This window comes from Thalia democratica, chromosome 5 (genome assembly GCF_965202585.1).
Source record: "Thalia democratica chromosome 5, ktThaDemo2.hap1.1, whole genome shotgun sequence".
Lineage (NCBI taxonomy): Eukaryota > Metazoa > Chordata > Thaliacea > Salpida > Salpidae > Thalia > Thalia democratica.
In genome coordinates, this window is record NC_139169.1 from 23,391,198 (window position 1) to 23,407,986 (window position 16,789).

General features: G+C 25.4%; 1 protein-coding gene across 1 annotated transcript; it reads right to left on the reverse strand.

Moving 5' to 3' along the window:
• Nucleotides 1–15,196: 15,196 nt before the first annotated feature.
• LOC145837082 (uncharacterized) lies at nucleotides 15,197–16,785 on the reverse strand. Its single transcript, XM_082944855.1, has 3 exons — nucleotides 16,649–16,785; nucleotides 16,044–16,223; nucleotides 15,197–15,387 (listed from the first exon to the last, which is right to left on the reverse strand). The coding sequence occupies exons 1-3, from the start codon at nucleotides 16,776–16,778 to the stop codon at nucleotides 15,341–15,343; spliced, it is 357 nt and encodes a 118-aa protein (XP_082800981.1). The 5' UTR covers nucleotides 16,779–16,785; the 3' UTR covers nucleotides 15,197–15,340.
• Between the last annotated feature and the right edge of the window lie 4 nt (nucleotides 16,786–16,789).

Consider the following 16,789-nt stretch of genomic DNA (forward strand, 5'->3'; position numbering starts at 1 on the left):
TTTCAAAAAAAAACAGAGAAAGTTCTTAAAAAATAAAAATTGTTAAACTTTATGTAGTAGCTCTTATAAAATGTGTTTGCTCTATGCATTTTTTATCATAAATACCTTTGTTTTAGAAATACAAATAAAGCAAATTAAACATATATTTTAATTATTTTTGCTTTTAACAGCTTGTAGATGTTTATAAGAAATAAAATATTAAATTTTAGTGATAAAAAATAACTCTTAATACTGTTTTTTTAAATTTTTTTAACAAAATTTTAAAATAGATTCAATAGAGTGTTTTTGGAACATTTTTTGGCTAATAATTTTTAGAGTGTTTCTTAAAATCTAGTAAATAAAAGTGTTTCCTGGCATAAGAGGACCATGTTCTATTATTTTTTAATCTACTAAGTCTAACGATTTAAAAAACATTGTCATATATAAAACTTGCTCGTGCCAGATACTTTTATTTTAAAAAGTTTACTAGAATATTATTAAAAAAAAAAAAAAATTTCAACAATATTTTTTTTCAATTTTAATTTTTTATTTTTTATTTGACAGTTAGTTAAAATATTTTTCAATAATGAAAAGTAATAAGATACTTTAATGTTAAAGTCGTTTTTTAATATATATTTATTTTAAAAGGCAACAAATTTTTAACTAATCAAAAACCCTTAAAGCCACTTCGTGCCAACTAATATAACTTATGTTGTATATGAAATTGTTTAGTTTGCAGCACTATATGCGCTATAACTTTGGCTTTCTACCCACAAATTTTAAAGAGATTATCTATTTTGTTTTTTGCTATTTCCAGTTGCGGGCTCACTGTGTGTAACGAAAGCCCGGAACGTCACTTTTGCACGAACTTTAACCGTTACAATTTGTAATAATTTTGCACGAGCTGTTATAAATTAGTTTTTCGTAAAACGTTGGTTTCAAATAAATTTAAAATAGTTTACTAATCGTTTTCAAATTGGACTTTTCTGATCAATTTTTGATAAGTTCGCGCGAAATTGACGTTTGAGTTTCTGACACCTACCCATTTAAAAAAGTAGGTATAAGTTTAACATTCTATTTTTAATTATTTCCGTTATAACTTTTTAAGTAGCACAAACAATTACTACATCTGCTTTATTTTCAATTTTTTACTTACTAACAATTTGAACTTGTTATCTATTTTAACTTAATATGAATAAAAAGAACGACTAAGCCTAATAAAATATTAAATATAAACTTAAATTTTTATGTGCTCATACTATTGTAAAATTTAATGAATACTTTTTAAAGTTTGGTATCTACTAGTTTAATTACAGTAAGTTACAAAGATAAAACATTAAAGTATTCATTTTGATGATATTTACAAAAATTAAAATAGTACCTATAACAAAGTATTTCAAGGTTGAAGTTTAGATGTTGTTATTGAAAATTTACCACAGTATTTTATTACTTCGTTATCATTAAAAAAAAAGTAGAATTTAAAATGTTTTTTAACAATAAACATTAAACAACTTACCTTGAAAAATTAAAAAATATAAAATTTTTAGTTGAATGTATTGTTTCTAAAATTTATTATTGTACTATATAGTATTTTGTAAAACTTAGCAAACGTAATAAAGTACTTTAAAATTTATTTTGAATTACGTTTATTGTCTCATAATATTGTCCATTAAATGTAATTAAATGTTATAAAATGTATTTTCTTTAACTAGTCTACGAAAACCACAGTTTGATTTATGCTATAAGAGGAAAATAACTTGCAATCAAAAGCTTATAAAAGTTTTAACGAAAACTATGAAATAAAACTAAACTATCGTTTCAAATCTTAAGTTTTCCAGTAAAATTTTCAATTAAATACGGATTATCTAACTTTCACAAGCATAATCATATTTAATTATGTAATTAATTTTTTACCGGAAAATTTAAGCTTTAAAACGATTGTTTAGTTTTATTTCGTATGACAGTCTTCGTTAAAATTTTTACAAGCATTTGCTATAATTAATTAACGTGTTACAAGTTATGTAAATCTTTTACTCGAAGTTTAAATTTAGTAAAAACCTAATATATATCTAGTATGCACATAATGAAATATAAAAGTTTAATTTAATAAGTTTTTTAAAGTAATTCCGATTAAGCTATGCAACTTCATGAAAATTATCAGAAAATTACGTGATAGTGATTAGGAAAAAATATTTTCAATACAAATTTTTCTTAGAAGTCTACTAAAAATGCCGCGGGCCGGATATATTGATTAAACACAAATTTGTATTAAATTGATATTTTCTAATTGCTATCACGTACAAAACAAAAAAAAACAAACTAATAGGACACTCGAAAAACACATTTGTTTGAAAAAGTTTTTTTTTTTTAAGTTTGTTCTCAAAATGAAAACTACATATCACGCCAAAGGTTTCTGCTTAGCGAGATGGGTCCAAACAATAGGCTGTATGTTGCCCGTTTTTAACTTACGATTATATTCAATTTAATAATTCAATGAAGTTGGATAAACGTGTCTGTTTCACATATCTCAGTTCAATCAACTTTATAGAATAAAGGTGGACAACATACGAACTGCAGGTAAAATTCGGCTAGCGAATATATTTTTAATGATCATGGAATATTTCCTAGTTTATCTTAAAACAAATATGCGCTAAAATGTTAAAAATCAAGTTGATAAGTTTTCCCTAAAACCATTTTCTCTATATCTCTATGGCTAAAAATAATCATAGGCCACTTTCATTATATATAAAATTATAGTAAACACGGTACTTACTTACTTTAAAGGTACATGTTTAAAAAAATTAAATAAAAAATCTGCCATAAGTTTAATGAAACAAATTGTTACTAAGCTACTGCTATGCAAATTATTCAAGTCTAATATACTTAAGTTGAGCTACTACATCTGTTCAATTTATTTTCCAAGGTCAGCAAAACCTCTAAACTGATTGAATAAAAAAAAATACATACACACTTCAATACAGGTTAACATGAATTATGCCAGGACTTGTTATTTTTCAAAGATAAGGTTTTACTAAACTCGTTAAAAGTATTTTAATATAAGTTTGTTAAAATACAATTTAGTACTATCTTTTTTTATTAATTTATTATTTATAATATTATTTTATATTTATTTAATATTTATTTATTAATATTTTAATTTATTTTATTAACCAAAGTCTAAATCAAATAGTTTTTTTTATTTTTAACTTTTCTGTATATTTAATTCAACAATTTTATTTTACAGTAGAACAGTTGTTTTGATGCTAGTAAAAGTATTTAAAGTTATTCGGATGCTAACCCTGTTTTAATTGTTTCGATTTGAAAATCGTGCATACTTGAATAACCGTTGTAATTCAAAACAATAACAGTCTTAAAAAACCTTTACCTAAACCGCAAAAAACTTTTAAAAAAATGTTGGAAATATAACAAAACGCCAACTACAAACCATAAACACTAATTTAATAATTTGATGAAAATAAATAATATATATGACAACATTAACATATAGCTTTTTTAAATTCAAATTATTTTATACACAAATTATAAGGTTATATGTTAATGTTTTAAATTCCTGAAAATAAGCTTCACAAAACGAGGATGTAATGCAAATTGATTATTTTTCAATTGGTTATTATACGCAAAAAGCTATTATAATGAAAAAGGGATTAAACTGTTTAAGTAGCGCCGAAACTAGTTTAAACTTCAGTGCAACATGAAGTTATTACTAATTCTCACATTTTGTTCAACCTATTTATTTGTCAGTTGTGCTGGTTTGAAGTGCTATGAAGCCAGCAACATAGATTTATATCCATTAAACTTAACGATCGAAGAATGTATATCGGATTCCTCGTATTTCTGCGCAACTTCTACTATCAGAAACGGCGAAGTTCCATATCAAACGTGTGGAGATGAAGAGTTTTGTACATCAAAAGGTTGTATTGATTCCATATTTTGTACAAATACAGGAACCTACGAACATAATTATCCTGGATATCAAAATGTGAAATTCACAATCACTTGTTGTGATACAGATTTGTGCAACGTCGAAAGTTCAGCCAAAACTTTATACAGAATTAGTTTTGTATTTTATTTTACATGTGTGTTTTTGTTATTTCTATTCAATTTATTTGTAAATTAAGTTTTGTTTAAGTACTGACCAATTTATTTTCCTACAATCAACAAAAACGTTTGAACCTGATTTAAAACACGAAATAAAACAGTTTATGTTAAGTATTGTACTTTATTAACAGTACAAGCAGGTAAGGAGATTACTTATTAGATGATAAAGTAATAAAAATACATTTAAAAAATAGTAAAAAGTTATAATAGTTTTTTCTGCTTTATTAGCTACGTTTAGTTTGTATTCATAATCCAATAAACATTTCATAACTATGAACAGATTTATTGAGATTCAGAATTTTGCAACTTGCTTTTTGTTGAAAAACTAAACAAAGATACTTTAAAACTTTTGTTTTTATTGATTATACTACACGATAATTAATCGAGTAAAACTACTTGATTTTAAATTTTGCTTTTAAAAGTATTATTAAATAATTTAAATAAAAAGTAAAGTTCAAAGTATAAGGATGTTCGTTGCACTATATTTTGTTAAAACTTATTAAGTACTTCGAAACATAACAAGAATACACATACAAAGTATAATTCAAACTTAAAAGAATTTTTTTAACTAAAATGCATCTAAAATGTTTAGCAATAAATAAACAAACACAGTTTCACATACGTGGCTTATAAAACTGTTGATCAAAAGTTTTGATACTTCTTTATAAAAGTTTATGTTTTCTTTTTCGTACCAAGGCCACCAATGTTCGATTAACTACATTATATAAATTTCAGGAACAATTTATAACTTTTTAAGTCATATGGCTCTTTCAGCTGCTTCTGCTGTAATTTTTAAATAATTCAGACAATTGTTTACGTTTTTTTTTTGTTTTCAATTTGTAAAGGTATCGTAATTTTGAGATTTAACAAGGTTGAAAATTATGAATTATAAAATTAATTTAAAAACAAGTTTTTAATAAAATATTTATTTAATATTTTATCCGCACAAATTCTGTAAACACGAATGCATATTTTTGAAGGTCTGCTGTCTACTTGTATAATTATAATTACTTATTCAGCCATTCTGATGGTGTTAACTAAAAAAAAAAATAATTGTTTATTAAATGACAAATAAAAGCGCTCAAAATGTTTGGTCCTAAGACCTGGTGCACGAAAAAAAAATTTCGGTTATCAAGTCGCACACCACTTGGATACCTTTTAACGTCTTGTCCAGGACATTTAATTGAATTTACCACAAGAGAATTTGAGTATTAAGCTTAGATAGTGTTAGTTATTGAAAAATAAATACAGCATTTTGTTCACATTTTCAACATACTACTTCAAAATAAAAACAAAGGATTGTTTTATATTTCAAATGTAGAACATATTTAGAGATTAAAAAAAATATACTTAGAAATTTTTTCAACTGCAACACCTGTATAATGTAAAAACAATATTTTAGTTATATTTTTTTTTAGAATACTCTAATATATAGTATTTATTAGAATTTTTTATAGTAAACGTACTTAAATATTAAAAAATAACTTGGTTATTTTTTTTCGTGTAACAATATTTGCATTAAACGTAATTGAATAAAACGAATTTTAAATTGTTAGTTTAGCTAAAGTAGAGTTTGATCTTAAATGATAAAGAAATTTGTAAAAAGAGTAAAAATCTAAATAATTTTTTGAAATATAATTTATATGACAACAAACCGAATCATTACTCATAAACTTTCAAAACTTAAAAGAACCATATAAGACCATAGTTCATTTTTATGATAGTTTACTTACTATGCGTCTTTATGGCATAAACTATGTTTTCTTTATTTAAAAGTTACCACGTCTAGAACTTTGAACTCGTATCTTAATTTTAAAATACAGCTAAGTAGTGTTTTGTAATGTTACATCTACTTGTCTATTATTATATAAAACAGATCAAACTTATAATAATTAGTATTAACACATTTATGTTTTGGTTGTTATTTGGTATTCCGCATCTAAAAACAAATTTGAATAAACATTTTCATGATTATATTCAACAATGGATTTAAAAGATTTATTTAAAGTGTATTAAAGCATAAATAATATAAATTACCTTCTGCTAAAACCTTCTAAATTAACATAAAGTTAATAAGATTGTCCGACACATATAAATCAATTAGATTTACAGTATATTTCTAGATTTAATTAATGTAAATAGTACTTTTTAAGTAATTCCTGCTTTTGTGTGTTTTTTTAAACTATCAAAGCAAAAATTTATTAATTAACTGCTAATTTTTTATTGTTTTTATAAAGTTGCTAGTAAAAAAAAGGTTTTGTCACATCAACTTTAAATATAATTGTGTATTAAACGAACTTTAAAAAATAAATTTAAAATGTTGATTGTTCTTTGTCTGTTTATACAGACTGAATTTGGATGATTTTAGCAGCACTTTAATACAAAAGCTAAAGCCATTAGTGAAAACTTATGAACGTTTTGTTAGCAGAAGTATACATTAAGTCATGATTTAAATGAGTTAATGGAAAAATAATTTAAAAGTGTTTAATATCACTCTAAAATGTGAATAAGTGTCAGAAAGTTCTGTATTAGATAAAACGTACCAGTTAATTCGTAAATTAAAACTGTAAAACGTATAACTGTATGATTTCGAATTTAGCTGGATTTTTTTTTTTAATTTTAAAGTTCTTAATTTTTTGTTGTAAAGCATTATTTTTATTCATTAATTACAGTCTTTTTCCGAGGTTAAGTTTTTTGAAATACTTAAAATAGTTTGTTTCTGCAGCAATAAAACTCATAGATGAACTGAGTTTAGAGTTTTAGTCAATAGTTGTCCACATATCTTAAATAGACTCGTGTAAGATTATATTTTCATACGACTTATTATAAAGTTACTTAAATCTGCACTGTAATGCACAAAATCGTTTAAGTGCATTCAAACTTTTGTGAGTCGATTAAAATCACATGCTGAAACGATCTTGGATTGTATATAGAAAAATAATTTCAATTTGTTTAGTTTAATCAAAAGTTCACTACTGTGTTTTACAAAATTTATTAAATACATTAATATATTGAAAGTATTGATCACAGCATACACAACAAAATTTTAATTGCTTGAACGACTACGTGCTAATTTCGTTTAAACTAAAATATGTTTAACAAAAACTAATGCTAAGAATAGCAGTTAAAACTAAGCTACTTATAAAAACATTAAAATGCGTACTTACAAGGTATATGGAAAATATAAAGTTTTATTTCAAATTTAGTATATACCGCTTTACACTGTAGGAATAGATACATGTAGATAAAATTTCATCTGTAAATGTTTTAACTCTAGTCTAAATTGCAGCAGCATGTTAGCTAAAAGAAATGGATTATAAGATATTTAGAAAAATATGTTTAAATTTAGATAAATTGACAGTTGTTCATGACCACAAATCTTGATTAATAGAAGGGCTTCAATCAAAAAACCTAATAAATTAGTTATATCATTGTGTATTAAACGATATTATGAAAAGGGAAACCATAGGTTGTACGGATTACGACTAAAGTGTGTATAACTAAATTTCAATATTTAGCTTATAAGCTTAATTAAAGACATACCACACCCAAGTTTATTTCCCTAAACTAGTAATTACATTAAAAAAAATTTTTTTTATTGCTTAAAATAATCAAGTTTTTATTATCAGTTTATTTTAAGACTAATGTCATACCTTTTAAAAACCTATGTTTTATAGAAATGATTTTTCTATCGATTAAACTTAGACATGTTTTTTTAATTAAGAAAATTTGTTCATAATAAAGTTATGTACTAGATTTGAATATGTATTACTTTACGTATACTATTTTTTTTCTAGACAAGTGTTTTTGTTGATGTGCAAAGCATCAAAAAACATAAAGTAGTTTTAATAAACAGTTTAAATTCAATTGTTCAGTTCATTAACCTACAATGACCTAAAATTATTAAAGTTTAACGATTTTTCAAGCTTGTGAAAGTTTGTAATTAACATAATGTTAATAAAAAACATTGAAGTTGTTTAACTTCTGTGTCTACCAATAAACAAGTGTTTTCGCATTTTAGCGTTCTTTTAACGTTTAATCACACATTTCTTATCAATATGAATTTTAAAAATTTCCTTATATACATCTAAGACTTATATCAACTTTAGAATATCTAGTGTAAGTTTTAAAACTACCCTTAAATACACTCAAGTTGTTTATTATTTTTTTTTTGCTCTTTACCGTTAACTTTAAGATATCTTGTTAAAATTTTAAGTTATGACTTTACAGCCCCACTATTGTTCCTTTACTACTCACGACCCTTTTTTGGCATTTTTGCAGCTTATGGCCCACTAAATTTCTGAAATGGTACCTATAGGGGTGGTCTGGCCCATTTTAGGAAACCTTGATTTAAATGAGAAAAAACACTGTTATAATGCTAATCAGTCTTTTTCTAATTTTTCAGCCTAAACAGTAAAATTCATTAACGCTATGTACGAAAAAAAAATAAATGCTATACAGGAACTAAAAATGAAACCAATTAATTTACAGCAAAAGGTCAAAAAAAAAAACATCATGTTAAAATCAAGTTATAATAAAGTTTCGTTCAGCGGGCCACATTTCCATGCTCGCGGGTCGCAGGTTTTTATTTCATGGGTCACATTCAATCTAAAAAAAAAACGTGCTCGCGGACTGCAGTTAGCCCGCGTAACGCAGTTTTCTAACCCTTGCACTAAGCTATTCCAGAGCCGAGCCTTGATAGATTTATGCTGCAACATTTTCTTTGTAATATTTTTATTTTGCTAAGTAGACTACTCTTCCTACAAATTTAAAGACATGAAAGTTTTAGATTGAAAATGAGCAAGTTAGAACTTTCCGCATGCGAGGTAGAAATGATAATAAGCCAAAAAGTGTTTACACCAAAAAGTTAGATGTCTTTTTACTTTGATATTTATCTTAAACTTTCTTAACTGCTAATGTTTTCAGTTCTTTTTTATTAGGGATTGTTTTCAGATTATTAATGGCTTAAAAGATATTAAATAGTTTAAGTTTTTCTTTATCACTATGATGCAAAATTTTGTAATACTAACATTGATGTTTTTTTAATCAATGCTATTAAGTTAATACTTTTGTATGTAAAATTGAACGAAACAAGGATACCAATCCTTGAAGCAAACATATAGAAATTACACAAGTTATTTTTTGTTTCATTTCATTTGTATAATGAAGTTTCTTTCGCATGTGGCCCGGGGGAAGCACTTTGGTGATTTCTGTAGTATAAACGAAGATTATTTATTTAGATAAAGCTAACGTCAAGCTTAAGGTAAATCTTAACTACAATCTGAATACTAAAGTAAATCTTCATCATTAATACATTTAAGCTGATGTCTTACTAGAAATAATTTTTCAATAAATGGTATCTTAAGGAGAAACGAAACATTTAAACTGACTGCCGATAAGGTTTTTGAAAACACTTTAAGTATTTGAAGTTTTTAAACAATAAGTCTTCGTAAATAACAAAAATATTTTATAGCTTGTGACAACAAATTAAATTTCAAAATCTATTTACTATATGATTCCTATGATTTATATTTAACCATTGACCTTAGTAACTTCTTAAATTCTCTTTTAGTAAACCGTAGTCAAAATTAATCGTACAGTAAAGATAACTCATAATGCAAAAACCCAATTTATCAATTCCACACCATAAACACTAATTCGTTTCATAAAGGAAAATTAATTGTAAAATGTGTGTTAGCGTTATTATCATATAACTTCATGTTTTAATTTTGTGCGCAAATTAGAAATTTATATGCTTCTGTTTTAAATTTTGAATATCAAGAAAATCACCAAACAAAGGAAGTAATACAAACCGATTGTTTTTTAATCGGTTTGTATATGAAAAAAAAAATCTATAAAAAAGAGATAAACTTTTTAAGTAGCGCCGAAGTCTCCTCATATAATTTAAATGCAACATGAGATTTTCACTAACTCTCATATTTTGTTCGAGCTACTTGTTTGTTAATTGTGTCGGTTTAAAGTGCGTTGAGTTCAGAGATGTAGATATTTCCCCATCAAATGTAACCATTGAAGAATGCGAACCGGAATTCTCGGACTTTTGTGCAACTGCTACAATTGTAAACGGTGCAGTTCCATACTTCACGTGTGGGGATCAAGAGTTTTGTACATCAAAAGGTTGCAGGGATTCTATGTACTGTACGAAACCAGGAACCTACGAACATGGCTATCAAGGATTGAGTAACGTGAAATTCACAATCACTTGTTGCGACACAGACTTGTGCAACTTTGAAAATAGCTTAAGTTCAACCAAAGTAATAAACAAAATTAGTTTAAACTCTTTGTTTTACATTAGTGCTTTATTGTATTTGTCTTTTACTAGTTTTCAAACTTAGTTTTATTTTATACTGGTCCGTTTAAATTTATTTAAATAACAATAAAGTTTTAAGTTTGACTTAAAGCAAACATTTAATAACACAGCGTTTTTTGATAGTTGCACTTTTTTAATAGTATAAGCATGTAAAGAGACTATTATTTTCTTACGCTTTTCGACGTTTAAGTAAAGAAAATATTTTAAAAGTAGTAAAAAGTTATAAAAGCTCGTTTTACTTTATTAGCTACGCACTAGTTTGTATAATAAAGTTGTATATACTTTGTAACTGTATACATGTTTATTTAGATCTAGAAAAGCTAACATAGTTAACAATTTCGATCTTTTTTGACTAATTTAAGCCATAATTAAGCGAGAAAATTTATTTGATTTTAAATCTTGTCGTTTGAATCGTATAGTATAGTATCACAAACGATTTTAATTAAGATAGGTTATTGCACTATGCTTGTTTCTAAATTTTTCAAGTATTTTGAACATCATTTAAAATACTTCGACAAAAACTAGTTTAAATGTAAATGAAATATTTTCAACTAAAGTATTTTTTGGGTCATAATTATTTTTTGCAATAAATAAACAAACTCAGTTTTAACTATGTGACTTGTTTAACTGGTAATCAAAAGTGTAGACCCTTCTTTATAAAATATTTTATATAACTTGTACCAATGTTTCGATATGTTTCATCAATTCAAATTCAAAAATAAATTATAACTTTTCAATTTATATAGCTTTTTAATTGTTTTTGTTGTAACTTCTAAAAACAAATAGACAGTTTCTAGTTTTCCTTTATTTTCAAATAGTGTGTTGTTACTTTTTTTTGTATAAAGTTTTGTTTACAGTATTGTATTTTCAAAACTTAATCAAGTTAATAACTAAAAATTATATTAAAAACTAGTAATATATTTATACATAAGTTAGTATTTAGTAATAAATTTGTGTATATTTAACATTTTAACCGTATATCTTGTAAGCATGTAAGCATATTTTTAAAAGTTTGATATATAGTTTTTTTATTATAATTAGTGATTTAGTAAGTTACAAAGATAAAGCATTATGGTAATTATTCTGATGGTGTTAATTAAAAACAAAAAGTATAATTAGTTGCAGATAGTACAAAATTATTTGATTTTAAATTTTAGGTAGTGTTTGTTATTTAAAAATTACTACAGCATTCTACTCACTTTTTAAACATGATTATGCAAACAAAAACTAAGGTTTAATTTTTCGTTCAAATGTAGAAATATGTACTATACTTTAAACTATTTAGGGACAAAAGTATGTTATATATCATTAATGCAAAATATCAACTGCAACTTATGTAAAAAATTTATATTTCAGTCAACTTCAAGTTTTTCATGATACTTCAAAAGTGCATTTAAATCAGAAAAAAAAATTATGATACTTTACTCTTGTGCATTAAATTTATTTAGAGAATATTAGTTGTAAATTCTTTGTCTGGCTAAACCAAAGTTTTATTTTAACTGTCAGGGGAAAATTACTGTTAAACTACTTAGAGGATAAATACGGCTTATTAAAGGGAATAAGCACCATTATTATTGAATGAGCCATATTTCATTGTTTTTTTTTAATATAACGGACTATTGCTTAGAATCGATTGTTTGGTTTTATTACAATTGACAATCAATATGAAGGTTTTAAAAGCATTTGCTAAAATTAGTTAACGAGCTTTAAAATTAGTGAAAATTTTTAATAAATTGACTTGTAAAAAAACTATAGTTATTACAGCATAACCAGAGCTTTAATCATTAATTTTCAAGAACTCGTAGTACCAAAAGTGTTTTTTTACTTTATATAACAATTTACTTGCCACTCTTCGTTTTTAATTTTCTCAGCCTGCTATAAAAAATGTATAAAATGTTTTGAACTTACCAAGTCTAACATTTACCCTCGAGTTTTTATGTTTTTTTAAGTCATAGTCTAAGACCGTAAAGTACTCTTGTAAATATACACATTTACTTATCACTTATTATATAAAGCAGATCATAAAAATTAGAATTAGAATTTAACTTTTGTATTTAGTTGCCGTTTGAGACTAATTAAGACATTTTAAAAAATAAATGAAGCTTGTTTCAATAAATTTTGTAAATATTCAACTTTATTCTACATAGCAAAAACTAAAAGCTTTAAAAAAAAATTAATACACTCAACATCATATTATAAAATAACTCATATTGTGCAACATGTCCTATTTTTTATTTAGTGGTACTAAATTAATAACACAGTTAAGTAAGATCTGTTTAGAAAAATATAGTTTCACTAAGTTAAGGCTCAGCCATGGCTTCGCCAAAAATAATAAATACTAACTGTTCTTTTTATTGTTGACTTTTTTTAAAATTAATAAAAACAACATTGTATCTAGTAACTAGAGTGTTTACTTCAAAAATGGGTTTAACAAAGCCCTTTAACCAACATTACCATAACAAGATTATTGTAGACATAAATTAACAATTACAAATCACAATAAACTTTTCATTTTAATTAAGTTAAGTTATATGAGGTATTTCCGGTTTTTATGCGACATTTTAAACCACTAAATCGACTAAATTGACTAAATTTAATATTTACTTTTAGTGGTTTTTATGAACTTGTTTATATAAAAAAAAACCTTAACATTTAAAACATTAATGTCGATCTGTATATATAGACAAATATTAAAAAACAATTTTTATGAGTTTTTAAATGATTGCTTAATACATAAGTATATATAGAGTTGGTGTGACAAAAAGTATTTATACTTTTAATTTAAAAAATACAACTCTATATATACTTATGTATTAATCAATCCTTTAAAAACTCATAAAAATTGTATTTTAATATTTGTCTATATATACAGATCGACATTAAATGTTTTATTAATATCTTAGAATAAAAACTATAGTTTTTAGTGAACCCTTTGTATAAGTTTCATTAAAAAATAATACATTAAGTTATGTTTTAAATAGAATTTGATTAAACCTTTTAACTGTGTTGAATACGTTTTAAAGTGTAGAAAATTTTCAGAAAGTTCTGTTTTGATAAAACTTATAACTGATTCATAAAAGAAAAGCTCTTTAAAAAATAGCTCTTATAACAATCAGCAACGAAAAGGTTACTATTATGTAATTATAAATCTAAAAGAAAACGATAAATAAAAAGAAAAAAAAGAGTTTAAATATCTTTTTGTAAATAATTTTGTTTCAAAAGAGTAGTAATATTTAAACTTAAAACAATCAAACTAAATACTTTTTTTTAAGACTACATTTTTCTACTATCTATTTAAAAGTTAAGCATCAAACTTTATTTGTAAAAGTTTAATTAGTTTTATAAAGTTGAGTACTGTAAACCTTAGAATTTAATTAAAACAAATTTAAGCCATTTATCAGAAAACTTAAACAACTTTTAACATGTTGATTTAACTTTGATATCGGTAATCGCATTTATATTGCAAAGATAAATATCAACATTACTTAAAATCATATATCCTGTTTGGTAAGTCTTTCAAAGTCAGATTAACAAAATTTAAAAGTTGTTAAATATTGCTTCGCACGCTTACATTAATGTGCGGTTAAAAAAAGACTTTAATTATATTCATAGGTGTTAGATTTATTTGTTTTGTTTTTTATTAAAAATTTTCTTAGCCTTTTCAAAGACTTTTAAAGGATATTGAGATTTCAAACTGACATAATAAATTAAAATCGAGTAAAACTTAAAGTCAACAAGCTTAGATGTAAAAAGAATAGTTTGAAAAGGGTGACTGTTATGTTTAAAAAGAATGTTATTTTACAGAAAGTTAAATTAAAAAACATAAAAAGAATTAATGAACTTTTTTACTTGCAAAACTTTTTGAAGTACTAACTTTCATTTAATTAAAACTGGTCAATTAAAGTATATTTCTAACGCGCGATAAAGCAGTTTCTGTAATTACCAGCCTTAGTACTTAAACAGAGTGTGCCATTGAAGGTTAAAATTGTTCTACAAGTTACCATTGTAGTTAATATGTAAGTTCAAAAATGGGTATTAAAACTAAAGTAAAACAAATATTTTATACTTTAAAACATGTTTTCTAATATGTAGTTAACTTTATTAAAGGTTTTAATTCATACACTTAAATTTTGCACTAACGTACTGCCATACAAAATAATATTTTAAAATTTAAAATTATAGCAATCATGATAGAGAGTAAAGAGGTTTTAAACTACAGTTTTTCATAACTTAGCTGCTTTTATATTAGGCCGTAACTATTACACACCGTGCAGAAATCACAATTGCATATTTAAGTTTAAAGCAGCACATTATGAAATTTAGTTTGGATTTTTCAGGTAATTAAAAATTTGCTTTCAATACTTACTATTAGATATGGGTGATAGCTTAATATAAATTAGCTAAAATATTTCTACCAAAGATTTATTTCAAAACCTACTTTCAATTTTTGAATATCATGTTTTTTTGAGTAACAAAATTGTCATAAAAAGTTTCAAGGACTAAAAGTTAATTAGTAAAACTTGTTTTTGCCTGATGATGTCTTTTTTTTTATTAAAAAAAAAAATTTCTTTAAAATTCTTTTGTTTTTAACCTTTAATATAAAAACTTACTTAATACTTTTTGCTTTCGTCAAATTTAATTTTTAATTATTCCTCAAAATGTTTAACGAAAAAAAGTATGTACATATTATTTCACTAAACAGGTCTACTTCTAAATTGCTAATATAAATTTCCAATTTCTAATGTATAAATAATACTCGACCAGTTGTTTTAGTTACAGTTTATTCAAAATTCAAACACGTTAAAAATTAATGAAAAGCAAACACAAGTAATAAATTTTCGCAGTTTAAGTTGCTAGAAAACAGAAATTAAAAAAAAAATTTGCACTATTTCAATTTCACCATGCTAACGCACACTAAGCCTCTCTCCATCTTCCTAGGTAGCTTCTCAACCCGCCGTAACCTGCAAAAATGGCTTTGTTTAGTTTAACGCTTGTTATTTTCCAATCGTAGTAAACGTTTTTTTTATAGTTACGTACTTGTGTTACAGTTTTTTAGCTTTAAAATTGCAATACAAATTAAACTTTGTCATTAATTTTATAAGTTTTTTATTACTAGTTAGTATTTTTCTAAGATATAAGTAATTTTTGACTTGTATATTTTATTCTAACTGAAATTGATTTTTATATTTTTATATTTTATAATACTATTATACAAACTAACAGGCTACTCTGTCAAAAAACTTTTTGTTGATCTACGTACTTTTGTCAATTGAATAATTTCCAAGACGGCTTAAGGCCTTGAGTTTGAAGACTTTTAAAAGTTATATTTACATTTTTTTGTTGAATATATCTAAAAACGTATATCTTCTATTTATAAGAAATCTTTTAAAAGCAGGGTTTCTAAACGTGGGCGATATTCTCTATCGGGGCTGACAACTATTACAACTAATAAGGGGCAGTAAATTAAATGGGTGAACTAAGTCAAAAGGCAATATGTGTTAAAAACGCGTGATTATTTTCCAGTTTCTGCCAAGCGGGCAATTATGAAAACGATTTTTAGAAATCCTGTTTTAGAAACCGCCCTAAGTCAAAAACTCTAGTACACAAAAAAGCTAACTTTGTACGCAGGTGGCCTTGACTTCTGTGAACATGCCGTTGCCCTGGCAGGTGATGACGTTGAAGCCGGACATCTCGTAGCCGAAGCCGCAGTTGAGCACAAGGGAATCCCCTTGGGTGAAAACCCTGTTCTCGGGGCTGACCATGTTCAGCGAGCGCAAGTCAGGAATCTGGCAGGTGACTGTGAAAAAAAAAAAAAATTGTGTTTCAATTTTTTTTTTATTTGACTATGATGTTTTCTTATTGCTATAAATGTTTATAAATGTATTCAAAAACTTTGTATACCTAATTTTTTGCGTCTCACCAAAATTTGGTGAGTTTTTATAAAAAACGTTAACAATAAAGTTGTTTGATAATTTTAACCTACCTAAGTTTTCGTCAAACTTTTGAAGTTTTAAAAGCTTGAGTACAGTAAGAAAGTATTACATCCTGATTTAAAGCTAGTATATATGTTTTTACAAAATGTTTTCCTTGAGTTTTACTTTAAAACAAACCTAACACATCTCGAAAAATTTTCAACAAAGACACGAACTTTACTTGCTTGCAAATAGTTTATAAATATTAATTAATATAAGATCAAGTCGTTTATTTTTGCTTAACGCTAACCTTCTGTTCTGCAAGCGACGCCGGTGTCGCATGGCACCTTCCTGACGAGCTCCTGCATGCACATTCCCTCCAGGCACGCCCTCCTCTGTATCCTCTCACCGACTCCGCAGGTCACACTGCAGCTTTCCATGGTCCACTCCC